Source organism: Epinephelus moara, chromosome 10 (genome assembly GCF_006386435.1).
Source record: "Epinephelus moara isolate mb chromosome 10, YSFRI_EMoa_1.0, whole genome shotgun sequence".
Lineage (NCBI taxonomy): Eukaryota > Metazoa > Chordata > Actinopteri > Perciformes > Serranidae > Epinephelus > Epinephelus moara.
The window spans coordinates 5830212-5850432 of NC_065515.1; the positions used below are offsets into that span (position 1 = coordinate 5830212).

The 20221-nt window shown below is 42.7% G+C and overlaps 1 protein-coding gene across 1 annotated transcript; it reads left to right on the forward strand.

The window, feature by feature from the left end:
• The first annotated feature begins 2293 nt into the window (after positions 1-2293).
• Positions 2294-14806, forward strand: ndnf (neuron-derived neurotrophic factor). The gene is made up of 4 exons (XM_050055426.1): positions 2294-2711; positions 10803-11000; positions 11427-11551; positions 12680-14806. Exons 2-4 carry the CDS (start codon positions 10804-10806, stop codon positions 14074-14076), a joined length of 1719 nt encoding a protein of 572 aa, XP_049911383.1. The 5' UTR covers positions 2294-2711; position 10803; the 3' UTR covers positions 14077-14806.
• Positions 14807-20221: the final 5415 nt, after the last annotated feature.

Consider the following 20221-nt stretch of genomic DNA (forward strand, 5'->3'; position numbering starts at 1 on the left):
TAAAGCAATATTCGATATATGAAAAAATACCAAAGAAAATAAGAATTAATGATCATTTAATTTAATTATTTTAATAGTTTATTTTTAGGGTGGCACGGTGGTGTGGTGGTTAGCACAGAGGGTTTCTGGTTCAGTCCTAGGAGGCAGCCCCTCTTTGTGGAGTCTGCATGTTCTCCCTGTGTCAGCGTGGGTTTCCTCCAGGTGCTCCGGTTTCCTCCCACAGTCCAAAGACATGCAGGTTAATTGGTGACTCTAAATTGTCCGTAGGTATGAATGTGAGTGTGAATGGCTGTCTGTCTCTATGTGTCAGCCCTGTGATAGTCTGGTGACCTGTCCAGGGTGAACCCTGCCTCTTGCCCAACGTCAGCTGAGATAGGCTCCAGCCCCCCCAGCCACCCTCAAGAGGATAAGCGGTTACGAAAATTGATGGATGGATGGAATAGTTTATTATGTAGAACGAGCATATAATTTTGTAAGAGATGCAACTGACCATTTTACAAAAAAAAAGGACGATGGCTTTGGCTTTTTCAAGGGCATATATATACATATATACATTTTTAGTTTAATGAGAGTTCATCTTTGAACACAGGTCTTTCATAAGGGCCCATTCTCCGCTCAACACATTGCTGGAGGGTACGTGAGGTGTATAGGCCCTCTCCACGGGCACCAATGGAATCGCAATGCCTGCACTGTCTATGTTTACGCCTCTGCTGGTGGTGTCCCAACTGAAATCTACTGTATGTAATACACTGTCTTTGGATAAATACCCCATAAAACGCCCATAAAAAGAGACTGTTGAGTGTTTGACATTGATGCAAAACTGTGGCACACTGTAATATTAGAATGGGTAGTGATAATATAGGCAACTTTTTAAAGTTTATTTATAATCATGATAGATTTGCTAATGATTATTTCAGATGGTGGTGCATGGTTGCCTGTTGAAGCATGGCATTTTTTTCCTTTAAATGTTAATCAGTATACTGGGGGGGACATTTTGAACATATCTAAATATTGGAGGGGATGTATCCCTCCCAAAATATTATAATTACTGTCTGGCTGTATGAAAAATAAAATAAAGAAAACACTAAACACTGCAAACTGTGTTCTCTGAGGCCTTGCTGCTGCCGCCGCTAGATGACGCTGTTGTACCAACACTTTGTCCAGCCCCTCTCTCCCAGCAGCTGCAGCCAACAGATCTATTACTGATAATGAATGGCCAATCTCAGGTTTATACATTTACAGATGTTTTATGTTCAAATATTTTTCCGTAGAAAAACAGACCCTGTAATATAAAACTGTTTGTCTTTTTTCCTAGGTCTAATTTTTCTGCTCTTACAAACATCATGAATCATTTTGTAAGTGGTGTCACATTATTCAGATGTTTATATTCAGATGTTTATATTCAGATGTTTAATATCTCTAATTTTTCTGTGTCGTCGTGAATGCATCATTTTTGAGGTAAATTGATGACGAGACAGGTTAAACTTGCAGATTAAGATGTCATGTATCCAGGTCCTGCAGGAAGCTGCAACCTGCAGCCGTTCATGCGTGAAAATCTGCATCAACATGACATGAAAGACGGTCCTCGTGGGGAGGAAGCAGCAGGAAACGGCAGCATCCTCTAAATCTAGATTGCCTGCTCATCAGACATGGACCCCCATCAAGCCATAAATTTGGGGCCATTCAGTTCGGAGACAGTCGGTGGCGCTTATCTTGGACAAATATTTGCTTTCCTAGGCTTTAACCCGGGAGCACACAACAACGCTTGTGTCTCACTGGGAATTTCCACAGGTGATCAGCACTGGTGAATGCCTGTGTGCCACTTCACTGAAAGGTTTTGTCGCCATCATCAAAGTTGCTCTGCAGAGGAAGTGTATCATGCTCATGCTGTGCACGCCCAGGTATCAGGCCCCATGATAAAACTTGCCTACACACTGCAGCCCCGAGGGTTGCGTGACTTCTACAAGGCGCTACTGCCCAAAGTAATAATTTCCAGGGAGCATCAGAGTAAACAGTTAGGAAATAAAAAGTAAGAGGGGGGAAACCCCGCTGTCTTCAGATTTATGCTCTGGTGACATCTCACTGTCTGTTTTTATCAGCAGCACCGAGCTCAGTGTGCTCCTAATGCGATTTAAAGTAAAGTTATTTGACTTTGTGAATACAAACTGTGAAGAATCCAGGTGCTGTGTCTGCCAGATTCCTCCTTCTACAGTCAGTGGTTAGAGTCTGAGGGCCAGTGAAGCTGTCTGGTCCCTGTTTGCTTTATTTTTTTTTTGTGAGTGGGCTGGTTCTGTGTCTTGGAGTCTTCCTACAGGGAGCGCAGGGAAGAAGTTCGCACCAGTTTTGCCTCCAATCCAGTGGAGGTTTCAATAGCAGCAGCGCGGCAGGGGAGGGACGCACTGCCAGCACTCAGGATACCCACTCACACACACTCTCACACACACTCCTGCCCACTAGAGACCAGTTAAATCCGCAAGAAAACTGCAAACACGCACCAGAGCAGTCGCCTAATCCGATTGATAGGCACCAACAATAGAAGTGAAAACTGAGGGAACTACTGGACACTGTAGAGGACAACTTGTGTTTTGATTTTTCTTTTAATTCGCTTTAGTTTTAAGGCACTTTTTTCTTTTTTAAATCTTGGTGATATCAGAGAGAGAGAGCAAGAAGCGCCATCCGTCAGATAACTTCGCCGTTTCATATTCTGAAAGGTAAGACATGTAAAGATTGTATTTTTACGCATGATTTTAGCGGTGCGTCTGACCCAGAGCTTCTAGGAAATTAACTTCCTCTTCCTTTATCTTAAACTTTCCTACAGCTCTTATTTTCTAACGCGCATAAAAGCTGCATATAAATTCAGAGCCCGGACTCCCCGAGTAAAGTGGTGCCTTTGAAACGGCTGCCAGAGAGAGAAAGAGAGGGGAAGAGGTTTTTGCGGTTTACAACTCCGGGAAGTTAAAAAGTTTCAAACACATTTCAATCAAGCCCGAACTCGCATGCTTTTTTAATCTGAGTTAAATTTCTGGTTTGGGCTGTAGATGTGACAGCGCACGGAAATGCACGGTGCTGATGAGGACCGTGATGAACTTTAGAGGCTTGCTTTTGTGCCTCCCGATCGGTTCCCATGCTCCCAGGGGTGACACGGCACCCAATACGGCGATTTATTAATACAAGCAGTATTTCTAACGGCCTGTGCGCAATGTGCGTGGTGCTCTCCATCCACGCTTTGAGTTGCAAAGTGCAATTTGGATACATATTTGTGCTTTTACGCACCTGTAAGAGCCCATGTGAGAGGCGCGCTTATTCAGGATCATTTTTCATCTAACTGAAATATATTTTCAGTTGTTTTGATAAAAATGAACCAAGGCAGATTAATGACACTTTAGCTCATGTTGGGAGTTTTTCTCTTCCCATCCGGTGCATGTGAGAGCCGTGTTTTTCCTCTCAGTCGGTGTTTAATGAGAGACATACCCGGAGTGGGGATTTGAATAACTGTATTTAGTAGCAGGGTGAAGCCACACTGCCTCCCTTCTACTTTCTCAGGAGAATGAATCATGAACAAAAAAAGTCTTAAAATGGGAAGGTCTGCGTCGCATACCGTAACTAAACCGTGATTTGCATATGAAAACTCTCCGGCTGAAAGAATTCCGCCAGTGTTGCTATAGCCGTTCGCGTCCAGAGAAGTGACAGGCTGCGGTGTGTGTGTGTGTATATATATACAGTCTCCTCCGCGCTGTCACACATCCAGAGTCACTGGTGGAAGATTAAGGACGCAAAGTTTTTTATTTCCTTGTTAAATTATTCATCATATCCACACACACACACACTCACACACACACACACTCTGCTCCCAGTCCCCGGGCACATTCACTTTGCAAAGCCCCTCATTATGCTCCCTCAGATGGACACAAGCAGGAGGCAGGGCGGCTCACACGTCGCTGCTGAACAGGGCTTTCTGTGGAGCACAACATAACGGATCATGATTGACTCATTTCCCACGACGCAGCCAGGCCCCCGTGCATGTATGTGTGCATGCCTTGGGATGATGGGCAGTGGGTGGATGACTTTCCCATGGGGGCATTTTCTCTTGTAATCTTTAATCACCCTCTGCAGCCACAATGCCAGCACATCAGTCAGAGCCACCACCACCACCACTCCCCCCTTCCACCCCTCAATTCTATCTGAATGGTTTTTTTAAAGGCAGAAAGCGGCCCTGCGACCTGACCCTCCTCGTAGACACATTCCAGGATGCAGTGCTAAATGCAAGCTCCAGAGATGGACTATAAAGAGAGGGGTGGAGGAGGGGAGGGCGAGGAGGAAAAGGGAAACTGGGCTCTCCTTTCCATTATGCTATTGTGCCAGCTTTCGTGGTTCTGATGATGTGGATAGTTCAGAAACTCAAACTGTGAGTGATGTTGTGGATGGCGAGGAGACAGGTCCCGAGCGATGATTTAGACTTATACACAGAGAGTGGAGGAATGCAATGGTTTGGACACACACGTATGGACATACACACACCAGATAAAAATCTCCATTCTTGGATCGGAGCCCTCACCACAGTCTCTACCAATTCATTAATGAGCTGTTTAGCTGTCCAAGAGTACCAGACCTGCTTTGGTTTGGCCTGCCTATAGAACAGGTCCAGGTCCTATGTGGTTCCATCCTTGGCTTCTAGCCCCCCATATACTCCACTCACTCCCATCCCCACACTGGCCCTGAAGTGACAGCAGTGATGGAGCTCGCTGCTGAGGACCCACCATAAATCTGCCTTCAGACTTCCTTAACGAAAACACACAGAGGCTTCGGGTCCTGCGAGCCGCTGCCAGGCGTCTTGTTGGGTGGAATCCGAAATGTCTCTTTATTTGTGTTGAAATTAAACTGTCTTTTATTCCCTCCCGTTCTGTTAATGAGCTCCATGTGGCAGCAGGCAGGAGGCTTATCCGTCTTGACAAGGAGCTGGAGGGGAGGAGAGAGGGAGAGGGACCGGTTAAACAAAGTGAGGGGAGAAAGGGGAGGTCAGGAGCAGTTTGGTGCACACATGCACGAGCACATACGTGCATGCACACATATGATGCTGGGATGCACGCATGTGTTCTGCTCCACCGCCATACATGGAAACAGTGTGCCTATATTCAATGTGGAAATACACTCACACACAGACTTGATCAGGTGGATGAAAGTTGTTAATTTTTTTCCGCTTTAATCATGAGTAGACTGTGCATGATTTCGCCTTTGATTGATGTCCCAGAAAATATTGCGTCCATCTGGGAGATGTAAAGACTAAGTGTGAACATTTTGTTTTGGCTTTGTACACGATTTGCTTGTAATGACCCCAAATTAGAGCAGGGGTCAAAGCTGTTATAGAAGTAATTCAAATGAAGGGATGCCATTCCTCACATCACACAGGAATGAAGACAGGGTGTGGGGCCATTTTTGCGTTCTTGCTTCATAAGATTGTAGCAACCTAATCGGCAGAGAAAATGCTGGCACATTTGTACATTTTTGTGCTGTTGATACGCTGAAACTTCACATTTCAACAACAATGTGTGGTTAGGTTTGGGCACAAAAACACTTGGTTATGGTTAGGAAAACATCATGATTTAGCTTAATATATTCAGTTGCGGGGGCACAATCCCAGCAGGAACAGGAGCAATGTCTCTGTAAAAAAATATGTTTTTTTGTGGCACTATCTCGTCAGGTCACGCAGCAAATTCTCAGTAAAAACAATCACTTTTCGTGGCACTGTCCTGGCAGGAACTGAGCAATATCTGGGTAAAAACAATCACTATTTGTGGCACTACCCAGCACGAAATGCAGTGATGTCGTGGTTGAAAACGTATGCTTTCGTGGCGCTATCCTGGCAGGAAATGCAGCAATGTCTCAGTTAAAAACATATGCTTTTCGTGGCACTATCCCTGGTGGAAAAACAGTGACGAGGGGCTACAAAACAACCACATTTGGTGACTAAAGAGCTGCTGGAAACACTCGCTAAAACACAACTGGTTTTGCTGGTCTTGAACTGTGTTCTGCAGTGGTTTGCAGCTTGGCAGGCATCTCACCGAGGTGTTAAGCCATCCATCTTCCTCTCTACCTCCCAATGTCAAAGTCAGCTCATACACTCCATCACTTTACATTGATATGAAGCATGAAATGAAATGAAACATATTCATGGTGTACAGAAACACACAGTGCCAACATTTTCTTCTGGCAACTGGGCCGACTGTAGATGTGTCAAAGACAGCCATGGGAATGAAGATCATCACTACTTCCTCTGTTGGTGAAACCATTGCAAGCTGCATTTGTCCTTTAATCCTATTACACAGATTCCACAGCTTGCCAATTAGGATATGCAGGATGTTTTCCACCCGCAATGCTTAGCAAATTCCACTAAAAGTGAAACAAAAAACTATAAATGTATAAATAAACAGATAAAAAGCAACAGCAAAACAAAGTTGACACGATTGCGGGTGACTTTGCCTTAAAATTATCCGCTCCTCAAATTGCGATCATACATTCTTCCCTGTTCTAATTAAACATTAGACTTTATTTGTTCCAGATGCAGCTTTTTTTATGTGTTATTTTGGTAGGGAAACTCTGTGGCATGAGAATGGTGCAGGCCCGCAAGTAAAAGTAGATCCAGCGCAGCTTGTGTGACCATGTTGACTCTGCGCTGGTCCATGTAACCGCAGTGACCCCAACACTGCTGCTCTAATATTCAGATGTCATCTCTCTGCAGTATATATTGTGAGTACAGACTGAGTGGTTCGGCGCATGTGGCACAAGTAAAAGGTTCAGTCATAGGGTTTAAATCAGTAGTGTCACATGTGAGGAGCACATTGAAAGCACACATCAAATGTGCTAATGACAGTGGTGATAAAACCCTTACTGTATGAGTGATAGCAGACATTATGTGTAATGACATCAGTGTGGTGGACAGAGCCGGCCAGGGATGAGGCCCTCGCTGTGTCTGTGTGGTGTTTGGGGATGTTGGAATGAAAGACAGCTCTGAGCAGCTCTGTACATACCACCTCAGCGCTGTCTTGAGTATTAATAGACATGTCTTTGTTCCAAGTGACACGCTTCTGAAGTGGAATGAGACAAGCTGAGGCGATAAGGATCTCCTCTCTCTGTGTGAGTCAAACCTCAAAGTACCACTTAGGCGGCTTTGCTTCTGCTCTCTGAAGTTTGGCGAGCCGACGGGAGGCCGGGCTCAGACAACAGCAGAGACGGAGACACTGACAGGAGCTGTCAAGGGCTTTTTCCCCTGCTCGTGTTTTTAGAGGACGATAATGCAGAAATGAAGTTTGTAGTCGTCCAGGCCTGAGCCCTCTGGTTTTACTTATCTGCCTCTGCTTAGGGAGGAAACGGGCGAGGAGAGAAGACAGAGAGTAAAGTTAAACGACTGTGTGTACAAGTGTGAAAGAGAAAGAGATTATTTGTTGATGAAAAAACTGTGATCAAGGAGAAGAGACAGACAAGGGAGGGTGAGCGGAGAAAGGGGGAGGGAGAGGGGTCATTAAAAGGACACCATCTCGCTTGCAGTAAATGGCAGTAAAGTATCTGGCTAATCTGCCATCATTACGCTGATTAAATCACCAGGGATTTGGCGTTCCCATCAGCTGCAATCAATGGGGCAAAATCAATAGACAGGGGATACGTGAGAGGCTCTCAGCCACGGTCAAGCTGCACCTCGTCCTGAGCCACAGCTCCATCTGTGGACTGCACCACTAAACATTTTTATATTAGCGTCAATAAAAGTTAAATGACATGGATTTGGGGATTTTTATATTAACCGTTTTATGAAATAGTGCGGTTCCCTGGAGTTTGTAGCCATGTCTTTTCCCTCACACGTCTGTATTTAAATCTAATCCCTCTTCCTCTCTGTGGCCAGCAGCACTCATTCACTCTCCCCTTACTTTTTTCCTCTCACTTATTGATTCACCTCAAAGATGGCGCCTGTGCTGTCACCCAGTTTTAATGTTCGGACCTAAATGTTAATTAAGGTTAAAACTGAAAGGAAAACAAGTCAGGAAAACATAAAATAAAATATGTAGTGGAAACAAATTAAAGCAGAGCCCCATTAAAGACACAGCAATGCCTCTTGCCAAAGTCTCAGTGTTGCCAAGTAGAACTCACTAAGCACAGTTTTTCTGTTTTAAGATTATGCCAGAACGAAAGGAAACAAAAAGGATGCCAAAAAAAGCAATTCAGAACTCCCATGGCAAAACAAAAAGACATTTTAAACACATTCAAACAGATGTAAGCCACCAACATTGATTAATAATGTGAAATACAGAAATACATTTTTATAAATAAAATAGTTCTCTAGTGGAGAGTTATAGCCTGTAAGAATATTGATGCCACTCTCATGTCTTTATGCTAAACATTAGCTTATCTTAACATAACATAAAGACTGAAAATGGGGTAACGGCTAGCTTGCCTTCGTCCAAATTTAACAAAATCTGCCTACCAGTTTTATTTTATCATTCATTTATGTTTGGTTTTACTGTAAAGATATTTTGAAGTGCACCATTTGTTTTCTTGCAGAAAGTTAGATATGGAGATTGATACCACTCTCATATCTGTACATTAATTATGAAGCTAGTGACAGGAGTTGATTAGCTTAGCTTAGCTTAGCTTAGCATCTTAACATAGGCTACCACAAAAACTGGAAACAGGTTAACAGCTTGTCTGGCTTTGTCTAAAGGTCATAAAATCCACCTACTAGTTTTTACCTTTACCATTCAGCAATGTTTGATTTTACTAAAAAGGATAGTTTGATATTTATATAAAGCTAGTGAGAGGAGTTGATTAGCTTATCTTAGCGTTAAGACTGGAAGCAGGGGGGAACAGTTAATGTTAGCCTGGCTTTGGCTTAAGGTAACAGTTGCATTTGTTATGTTTGGATTTACTGTAAAGGAATAGTTTGACATTCAAGGAAGTCAGTTTTCTTTCAGAGACTTAAATGAGAAGATTTATATTACTCTCATGTCTGCATGCTAAATATTAGCTTATCTTAACATAGCCTAGCATAAAATCAAGAAAGGGGTTAACGGCTAGCCTGTTTTTGTATAAAGGTGACAAAATGTGCCTGCTAGTTTTTAATTTAATCATTAACTTATGGTTGATTTTACTATAAAGCATAGTTTGATGTTGAAGCTAGTGACAAGAGTTGCTTAGCTTAGCGTAAAGACTGAAAGCAGGGGGAAATAGCTAATGTTAGCCTAGCTTTGTCTCAAGGTGACAAAATCCGAATGTCTTTTTTTTATCATTAAGTGTTGGATTTAGTGTGAAGGAATAGTTTGACATCTTAGGAAAGACATTTTCTTTCCAGGAGTTAGATGAGAAGATTGATATCAGTCTCATGTCTGTATGCTAAATATTAACGTTCCCTCTTATCTTAACATAGCCTGGCATAAGGACTGGAAACGGGCTAACAGCTAGCCTGGTTTTGTATGTGACAATATGCCTTCTAGTGTTTACATTTATCATTAAGTTATGTTTGATTTGACTATAAAGGATGGTTTGATATTTATATATGAAGCTAGTGACAGGACTTGATTAGCTTAGCATAGCATACGGACTAAAATCAGGTGGAAACAGCTAGCCTAGCTCTGCCCAAAAGTAACAAAATCAGATTTTTTTCCGTCTATCATTAAGTTGTTTGGATTTACTGTAAAGTTTGTGTGGTGTGACAGTTTGACATTTAAGGAAGTGTGTGTTTTAAAGTCTAATGAGAAGGCTGATAATTACCACTCTCAAATCTATACATTAAATAAGAAGCTAGTATCAAGAGTTGATTAGCTTAGCTTAGCATAAAGACTGGAAGCAGGGGAAAACAGCTAGCCCAGCTCTGTCCAAAGGTGAAAAACCTAGTAGCGCCCAAAGACTGAAAAAATAATGGGCATTGCCACCTTGACGTCCCTCACTGATTTGTGGACTCCCTTTTTGAAGCCTCCAGGTCGGCATTTTGGCTGTGGCCATCTTAGACTTTTTGAGCCAGATGTGACTCAAGGTGACCATATTTGATTGACATGGTGGAGCTGGGGAGGAGCGACGGATGTATCTGACCATTTAGCCTAGCTTAGGTCTTAATCATGCATAACTGTAAGTCTTGTATGTAATGTATCCCTCATACTGTTGTCATTGACAGGTAAATTAGCTATGGAGAGCAAAACTGTTCTTTGAGCCAGGCTGTAAACATGTTTATTTCTGCTGAAAATTTGGACATTTCAACATGGGGTTTATGGTGATTGACTTTTGGAGCCAGCCTCAAGTGGCCATTTGAGAAACTGCAGTTTTTGGCACTTCATGTTGGCTTCATTTTTCAGCTTTCAAGGTTACTGCTTGTCAGCAACTCTTAAACTCACAAATTAACACATTATGTCTCATTTTTTAAATCCTTACAAAAAGTAAATGTAGAAATGACATGTTTGGGTTAAAGGATGGTTATGTGCTGGACTATATTTTGACTAAGAGCAGTGTTTTCTCCCTCTAGCTGATAACTCATCATCTTTTTTTAACCCTCAGACAGCCAGGCTAGCTGTTTCCCCCTGTTTCCAGTCTTAATGTTAAGCTAGTCTGCTGGCTGTAGATTCATATTTACTGTACAGACATGAGAGAGGTAGTCTATTGATGTTCTCATCTAGCTCTCTACAAGAAAACAAATTAGCTTGTTTCCCCAGAACTTCAAACTATTCACTTAAAGTCAAACATAACTACGATAAAACCCTGTGCTTCTGTTTCCAAGTTGTACCATATCCTGTATGTGAAACCGAAGTATTATTTTCTTTGTCTTTCAGAATGAGGCAGTGTAAAGGATGGAGTGTGGTGGTGCTGCTGGTGCTGTTGGGTCTTGGAGCTTTTGCCCAGAAGCTGCCCACGAGAGACGAAGGCCTCTTCCAGATGCAGATCAGAGACAAGTCGCTGTTCCACGACTCCTCCGTCATCCCAGATGGAGCTGAGATCAGTGGCTACCTGTTCAGGGACACACCCAAAAGGTATGAGCTGCTCATACAAACAGTGGCTGAAAGAATGACATAACCATTAAGTGATCAAAAACATGTTATGAGTTATGAGTGCAAAAAGGGAGCCAGGTCCACCTTCTGCTGCTGACTGAGCCATAACAATCACCAAGGAAAACATTAAACTTGCTGATGGCCACTTAGATCAGATGTTGCTCTGAAACATGATCTATTATGTAGATGCAAAAACTAAATAATAAATGAGACAGTCGTGTTCGTGTAATTGAGTGTCTGTCAGCTCAGAGCGAGAGAGACCAAGGTCAGTGCTACAATAATACCATTACATACTACAGTCTCCCAACAGTCTGCTCAAGCATTTACCCCGAACATTATTTTGGATAACGTCAAAATGTGATGAAGCAATGTCAATATTGGGTCTTTTTAACCTGTTATTTTCCACAGGTACTACTTTGTGGTGGAAGAAGACAACACACCCCTGTCTGTGACCGTGACACCTTGTGATGCTCCTCTGGAGTGGAAACTGACTCTGCAGGAGCTGCCAGAAGAGGCCAGTGGAGAGGGATCAGGTATAATTGACATCAGGCAGCAGTGGAAGAGGTTAATGACACGTTGCGTGGAAATATCACTATCCCCCCCACACAATTAACCTACGCAGTGATGTTAGGCTTTGTGTTTTGGTGGGTTTTAATTAAGTCACAGTCGTAGTGTCTAGTCTGACCACTTATGATGTCTGACTCGGCCCAAGCTGACGTCTATAATTTCAGAGAAGGGCTCCACTCTAGTCACCCTGCTGAATCAAAGCCATTACATCCCTTTACTTAAGCTGTCTTGGTCTTCTTAAGGTAAATCCTGCTGCACTCTGTCTGTCTGTCTTCCTTCCTCTTCCTTAGCTCAGTCTTTTTTTTCTTGTCTGCCTCACATTAAAACTTTCTCCATCTGGAGGGTGTCCTTTCAACACAGCAGGTCTTGCCAGATGACCAAAGCAGTGGTTTAGAGCGTACGTGTGTGATGTGAGCATATATTTGAATATCAATACATGAGCACCTGCGTGTGTGTCTGTGCTCTTGTCAGATCAAATATTACAAAATGATTTATTGGGTTGTTACACTGTTAAAGACACGCACCTTGCCTCAAGAGAAAAGAATTCATCCCTAAGTAGAAAATTAATGTCAAATTCGGACCCAACACACGCAGCTTCGTTGGTAGAAGTCTGATTTCACTTCACACAGTGTTTTGGAGCAACAGTTGAACCAGTGAACTTCTTCCCGTCTTTGCAGCTCTTTTTGCTAAACGTCTCTAGTGGGAGTAAATCTTTGAGCATTAATTTTTAGTACACCACTGAGCACACTCTCTGGTTGACAAACATAATATTATGCTTGGGGCCGTCTCTCTCACGTAGAAGCTACAAGGCGCCTCTTTGTAGCACAGCTTCCCCGGAAAGGCCGAGTGAATGCTGGCCTGTGATCTTTGGGGATGTTTGGAGTGAAAACATGGCTGCCATGTGAGGGGCTAATCGTCCATGAGGCTTGCGGAGCTTCATCGTGACCTTGCAGCATCAACATTTTTAGCATGGGAAGAAATAATTTTTCATCAAAGCCAAAAATGAAATAGAAGAAAAATATTGTAAAGGTCATGACTACAGATCGGATTCAGTATCATGGAAGGAGCTCATGTTGTGCCTATTTGTTTTCCAGGGGAGCCTGAACCTCTGGACCAGCAGAAACAGCAGGTGACCGTAGACGAGGGGACCGAGCTCTTCACCTACAAGGGTAACGATGTGGAAGCCTATGTGGCCACCAGCACGCCCTCTGGCCTCTATCAGCTGGAGCTGCTGTCCACAGAGAAAGACAGCAACTTCAAGGTGTACGCAACCACAACTCCAGAGTCTGACCAGCCCTACCCGGAGCTGCCCTACGACCCTCGAGTGGATGTGACCGCACTGGGCCGTACCACTGTCACCCTGGCTTGGAAGCCGACACCGACGGGCTCTCTGATGGGCCAGCCTGTCCAGTATTGTGTAGTGATCAACAAGGAGCACAATTTCAAGAGCATGTGCGCTGCTGAAGCCAAGATGAGCGTTGATGATGCCTTCATGCTAGCTCCAAAACCTGGCAGAGACTTTAGCCCGTTTGACTTTGCCCACTTTGGCTTTGTGCCCTCTGACAATGGGTTTGGCAAGGACAGAGGCCTCACAAGTAACAAGATCTCACGGGCGTATGCAGTTAAGCCCAGAGCATCAGACATTCAGAAGGTGTGCATTGGCAATAAAAACATTTTCACTGTGTCAGACCTGAAGCCAGACACACAGTACTACTTTGACGTGTTTGCTGTGAACTCTGCAACCAACACCAGCACAGCATACGTGGGAACATTTGCCCGCACTAAAGAGGAAGCTCGCCAGAAGACGGTGGAGCTGAAGGACGGCAAAGTATCGGATGTTTTTATCAAGAGAAAGGGCAGCAAGTTCCTGCGCTTTGCTCCGGTGTCTTCCCATCAAAGGGTCACTCTATTTGTCCACACATGTCTGGACGCCGTGCAGGTGCAGGTGAGGCGTGACGGCAAGTTGCTGCTCTCCCAGAACGTGGAGGGTGTACGGCAGTTCCAGCTGCGAGGAAAGCCAAAAGCCAAGTACCTGATCCGTTTGCGGGGCAGCAGGAAAGGGGCCTCCACTTTGAAGGTGCTAGCCACCACAAGACCCAGCAGCAAGCAGCCCTTCCCGTCACTTCCGGAGGATACGCGCATCAAAGCCTTTGACAAGCTGCGCACCTGCTCCTCCGCCACCGTGGCCTGGCTGGGCACGCAGGATCGCAACAAATACTGCATTTACCGCAAAGAGGTAGCTGACAATTACGGCGAGGAGCAGCGACGCCGGGAACAAAACCAGTGCGCTGGGCCAGAGACCCGCAGGAAGTCAGAAAAGGTCCTGTGCAAGTACTTCCACAGTCCGAACCTGCAGAAAGCTGTGACCACAGAGACCATCACAGGTCTGGAACCAGGCAAGACCTACCTGCTGGACGTTTACGTGGTGGGACACAGTGGTCACTCAGTGAAATACCAGAGCAAACTGGTGAAAACAAGGAAATACTGCTAAATGACTCTGCAAAGAATAAATCTATTATAAATATATATATTAAATAAGTTTATTTAACTCTAAGTGATATTCTACTAAGGAGTGTATACAGACTGACTACTCACACAGCGGATGGGCCTGTGGCAGTGACTGAACTGTTTGTAGAGAGAGATATCAACCTGTATATTTATGTTTACATTTCATTGTGGCACCTCTGGGTGGCCCAAAGTGTGGGGTGCTTCGTTACCGGGCTTGTCGTCTTGACATGATGTTGCCACTGGGGAGGCAGAACTTCAAAGAAGATCATCTTTCATCCTGTATGTTTCTTTGTCGCTGCATGACATTTGCTTTTGTCCGTCATATTTGTGCATTCCTTCAGTTTCAAGTCACCGGAGGAGATACAGTAGCTACCCGCGTTGTATAGATCTCTCACTGCATATTCACTACATGTTTTAGGAGGAATTTAAATTATTTTATACTTTTTTCGTCTCTCTTTTTGATTGTCTGTTTTTATTGATGACAATAATAACTGTTACGAGGAAATTCCAGTTTTATGAGGAAGTTGTCGTAGTTCAGACATTCCCTTATGTATCTCAGCCAGTGTTCGCTCTAGAGCCCATCTTGTAAATGTGTTCTGTGCTGGAGATCTGTGTTATTATCACTGTATCGCTGTGTGTGTCACATGTACAGAGTTGTCCTGCCAATATTCATGTACATAAACACTAAATATAGAACGAGTAATCCCTCTGTCACCCCGGGTGTCATGTTCTTTTGCCAAGCAGTTAACATCACAGTCATGGCTCCAGAGATGAAAGAGCACATTGCGTATTGTGTTTATAGACACAGACGTCTAAATTAGGGTTGCATAAGCAGAACTTGATACATGGAGTGATTTGAAATGATAACTTGATCCTCAAAATGATTTGTGACAAGTAGAGGCCGACAGAGGATGAATTATTTGCTGGAAATAACTTTCAAGACACAAGTGGTGCTCAAGCTCTACTAAAAAAATATTACCTCTTGGCACCGTTGTTTGCAGTCAGATCAGTGTCTCATTGACTGACATCCTCATAGATGTACAGTAATAAATCAGTGCGTCTCAGCACACTTATGAGTGCGTCTCTATATTTTATGTTGAGGAATTTAAAAACAAAAAAAGCAAACTTAGTAGTGGTCTCACTTAAGAAAGTCAAAACAGAAAAGTTTGTTTTATCCCAGGGAGTACAGAGCATGTGTTTCACATGGTAAAACAGTTACACTTTATACAGCAGTGCTCTGTACACTGATCTCCTTGATGGTGAAGTACAAATGCAGCCACACAGGATGTTGTCAGTTAGGAAATTTGAGGTTCATACATGAAATGTTTGATCTCAGTGGGTGGAGAAACAGGTCTAAAGATTCAGGGTCTACAGTACTGAAATAACTCTTACCGTGACTTGTTTATATAATTTGTGTTATATAATATAACAAACCATTTATTGTGTTCATCTTCTTTTTTAGGTTAAAGTGACGCCATGTAACAGATATAATATAGACATAATATAACCCTCCCTTTGATTCTACAAATTAAAGGTTGGATTCATAAGCAATAGAGTGCACCATAAAAACATATATCACAATATTTTTCTTACCATATAGGTGGGTATATTCTGTATACCTGTGTACACCCACTACTCCACCACTGCTGCTAATTTCAAATAAGTCCATCACTTTGCTGTAATGCAAATGTAATGTAAAATCAGCAAAAAACCTTGCGATATTTCAACATTCAAAACCTGAGATGATTTAAATTAGAATAATGATATGATATTGAAATATTGCTCAGCTTTAAGTGCTACAATCATACTTGGTATCGTTATGACCAGCAGTGTATCTGACATTACTGAGTCAGTTTGCCAACTTTGTAATATTGCTTTACTTGTGCTTCTGCCACAATATGCTAGCACGTCACAGATAAACTTTTAAAATAAATATGGTAGTTTTTTATTTTTTATTTTTTTTAATTCTTTTAAGACTGCTAACAAATGCAATAAAATGTGGAAATGTATTTAGTTATAACAACTAAGCAGGTTACTTCCACTGCTGTCTGTAGCCGTGCAGAGAAAAGTGGCAAAGTAAGATTGTTTTCTTTGTGACATCGACGCACTAACATGCCAAAGAGCTGCTGTACGACTGACATGCTCATTTTAAGCGCAGGCTTGACCACTTTAAAGAACTTTACCTATACTCGTATTTAAATTATTTTAGTATGAAGGTAGTGGTATCATATTCATGAGTTTTCGCTCAAGGATTCAAAATAATTGAACGTCATGTTGGCCTCAATATTCTTCAATTGAAATGTAACTCAGTGTTGTGAATGAACCAGAATGGATAAAAACCTGAAGCTCACTCAAGATTTTGTCGTGCACAGGTCACAGAATGCACACCACCTTTCCCCCAAACAAAGATGGCGGAGATCTTGTTGCTTCACTTTGACTTTGAAAATATCTATCAAGAGTTTGCAAGCATGAGCTTACATTAGCCACCATAAGCTTCTGGTCATACTAGATAAAGTAAGGTTGTAGCAGTAACACCCACGAATGTATTAAAGTGACGAATGATGCATTTTATTGCTTAGGAATTCAACTTTTTATTTGTAAGAGGAAGAATAAGTTATTTCTTCTTTTAGAAGTTACATAGTTTTGTCTTCAAACAGAAAGATAATTAAGATTTTTGCTCTTGATTTTTGGATATTTTTTTAATGACACCATTTCAAAATTAAAAAAAAGAAAAGAAACTGGTGATACTACACAGGCCACCATCTCTGAAGCAATCTTTCTGTTCACCTACCCCTACTTAAGTGCGTACACTTAAAAAAACACAAGCTCCAAATTTGGGAGAATGGGGTGACTTGCAATAGTATTTAACCATTAGACACAGTTAACCACAAATAAGCAAAGAGAAAAGCCAGACACACATCAGTGCACATATCCACACGTTCCAATTAAGAGTAGTCTCAGGTGAATGGAAATGCTCTCTCTGTTGTGGCCAAGAAAAGCAGCTGTTGCTCTTGAATTGCCATGTTTCCATCCCGACCCTGACTCTGGGTAGCTGCACTCAGATTCATCGCCACAACTCACTGTCAATCACACGCTCCTGGTCAGAGGAAATGCAGGGAGGCTTCACCTGGCTTCCATTAACCTGCCATTGCCCTGGAATAATGTGGAGGAGCTTCCAGAGAGCTGTGAGAGTGTCATGGATATCCCTGTAAAGTGCCACTAATAAAGCTGGCCAGCTCTGCTCAAATGTTATCCTGCATGTGTGAATGAGATCTGCTGTGAAGGCCTTGACGTCGTTAAAGAATCCCCTGCTCTCTGGTCAACTCGAGAGGTCTAAGATGGAAAAAATGCACAGACACTTCTATTTTGCCAGCGTGCTTCAGGAGATCTCCTCACAAACACTCACGCAAACATACGCATACAGAGAAACCTCTATCCGAGAGCTAACCATCTGCAGGGCTGTCCGTGTTTATCTTCTGCGTGGTAATGAGCGCAGGGCTTTGATGTATGAGTTTGTATATATGTGTGCACATGGAGCAGGGTAAGGAGTGGAGACAGACATGTAGTGCCCGGGTAAGTGGTGGAGTAATCACAGCAGTGCACGAGAGACCTGGCTCTGATTCCTGGTTTGGTTAGTTTGACTTGCCACCACATTGGATTCAGACTGATGTGAGGGACAAGCCTGAGCAGATGAAACAAGCTCATAACGTCTCGGTTAAACTGTGGATGTAAATGACTGACGGACTCATAGTGCCAGAAAAGTTGAGCTTTGTACATTGAATAAATACCCCAAGTCATAAATTCAACACTTTTGTTTTTGCTCCCATTTTTCATGAGTTTAGATCAAAGATCTGAGACTTAATATGCAGGAAATGTGCCACAGATGCTGCATTGCAGAATGGCCTTTTATTGCAACCAGCCTGAGGCACACCTGTGTCGTAATCATGCAGTTTAATCAGCATCTTGATATGACACACCTGTTAGGTGGAAACAGAGGAGTGCTCACTGACATTTTAACAAAAAAAAATTTGAGAGCAACATTGGAAAATAACTCTTTTGTGTGCATAGAAAAAGTCTAAGATCTTTAAATGTCCAGTGTGTAGGATCTTTGCAGATAAATACACTGCAACACACTTCTAGCGGGTCAGAAGTGATGATTGAGAGGGATTACTTTCATATGAGTCCATACTTTATTTGCTAAGGAAAACCCTGCAAGGTGTAGGCTACCTTTAATTCAAACTTGTGCACTTTCAAGAAAAAGTTTGCCACCACCTTGTATGATAAATAGGCCAAGAAGCTGCAGCCTACAGATTAGCTTAGCATAAAGACTGGAAACAGGGGGAACACGTAGCCTGGCAGCAACTCTAAATCTCACTGATTAACATGTTAAAAGAGCACAGTAACAAATTAAACAAAACAAATGAGACATAATGACAAATTAGTGAACTTTGAAGGGGCTGGAACGTGAATTTTTTAAACATTTGGACATGGCCAAGGCTGGCTGTTTGTGATAAGATAAGCTGGCTGATAGTTTAGTATATTCATCACACAGATAAAGGAGTCATATCAGTCTTTAGTTCTCAAGAAGGCAAATAAGTGTATTTTCCAAAATGTTGAATTATTCCCTCAAAAATCCAAACTATTTCTCCTCTCTGTTTCATTAACTTTGTCAGGAGATGAAAAAGCAGCATTTGAAGAAGCCATTCAGATCCGGCCTTCAGCATGATCCAACTCTGGAAAATAAAAATTATATTTAATATCCGATTCTTCTCATTCCGCTGGATATGGTCTGCGGTTGAGCAGCGGCATTTGTCAATGAAGTGTTCAGGATCATGATACTGCCAGCTAATCGAGGTAGTGGCCCATGAATAATGTCATTATTAAAGATGTAGTCCAACATCTTTGGAAATATGCTTCCTGACTTTCTTGCTGAGTGACAGAAAAGATTAATACCATGTAGTCGACTGTATTAGACCTTTTCCACCAAAATTAACGCTGTTTTTTAAACATGGGTAAACCTGTTGAAAAAGGTGTATAGACTCCTTTCCAATTGCCAGTAGACCAGAGCTTTGTACACGGCTCTGCAGCAGACGAATGTGCCTCTATGTTTGTGGGAGGTTTATTTTGGTGTGTCACGTTCGACATCACAGACAACAGGTTAGTAACAGTAGAACGCAGCATCGAGGCCAATAAAAAGGTTATTTCTTTTAGTCTCTCTTTCAAACTCGGAGCAGATTAACTTGAAACGATGTTTGAGTGCTGCTCGGGTGGAGACGGACGGTATGTTGTGGTGCCGCGTCATTGCATCTCGCAGATTAAGAGGCTAAAATGAATGCGTTCACCTGGGTGTTGTGTTTCCATCAATGCTGATCAGAGCCGGAGCCGATTAATCCCCATGACTACTGAAGAGTCATGAGACCCAGGTGTGAATGCCGATTGTAACCTTTCCCATTGCATTAAAAAGCCAGATGTTAGTGGGTGGAAAAGGGGCTTATGTCTGTATGCAAGGAGTCAATTATCTTAGCTTAGCATAAAGACTTCAAACAGGTGCTGGTAGTCTGATTTTTTTTTTTAGCATTCAGATATAACTGAGCTGGCTTTTTCCCCCACACCATCCAGTCTTTAAACTACACTATGTGTAGCGTTTCCTGGCTTTAAATTCATGTTCAACAAACAGATATGAGAGTTATATCAATCTTCTCATCTGACTCTCGGTAAGAAAGCAAGTAAGATTATTTCCCAAATTGTTAAACTATTCCTCTCAGTTAATAACCCTCACACAGCCAGTTTCTCCACGTTTTGGACAAAACAATGTCACAGATGTGCTTCAACAGTTGTAATGTGTAACAGTATAACTCCCACCACCACCACCACCACCGTCCCTTTACGAGGGGCTTTAGGACTTGGCATTTGTGAGCGTGTTTTGTGTGAGCGTGCGTGAATGCACTTGCTGCTCAACTTAAAGCTGAGTGACACTTTTGGACAGAGATCGCGAAAAGGGAGGAGAGGCTCGAGCTGAATCCAAACAGAGACAGACAGCAAACAGACGGACACGCTGGGAGGGCTTTGACTGTAACTCCTACAGCAGAGAAAAGCAGTGAAACACTGGTGAGTGTAAAAAGCTCAAT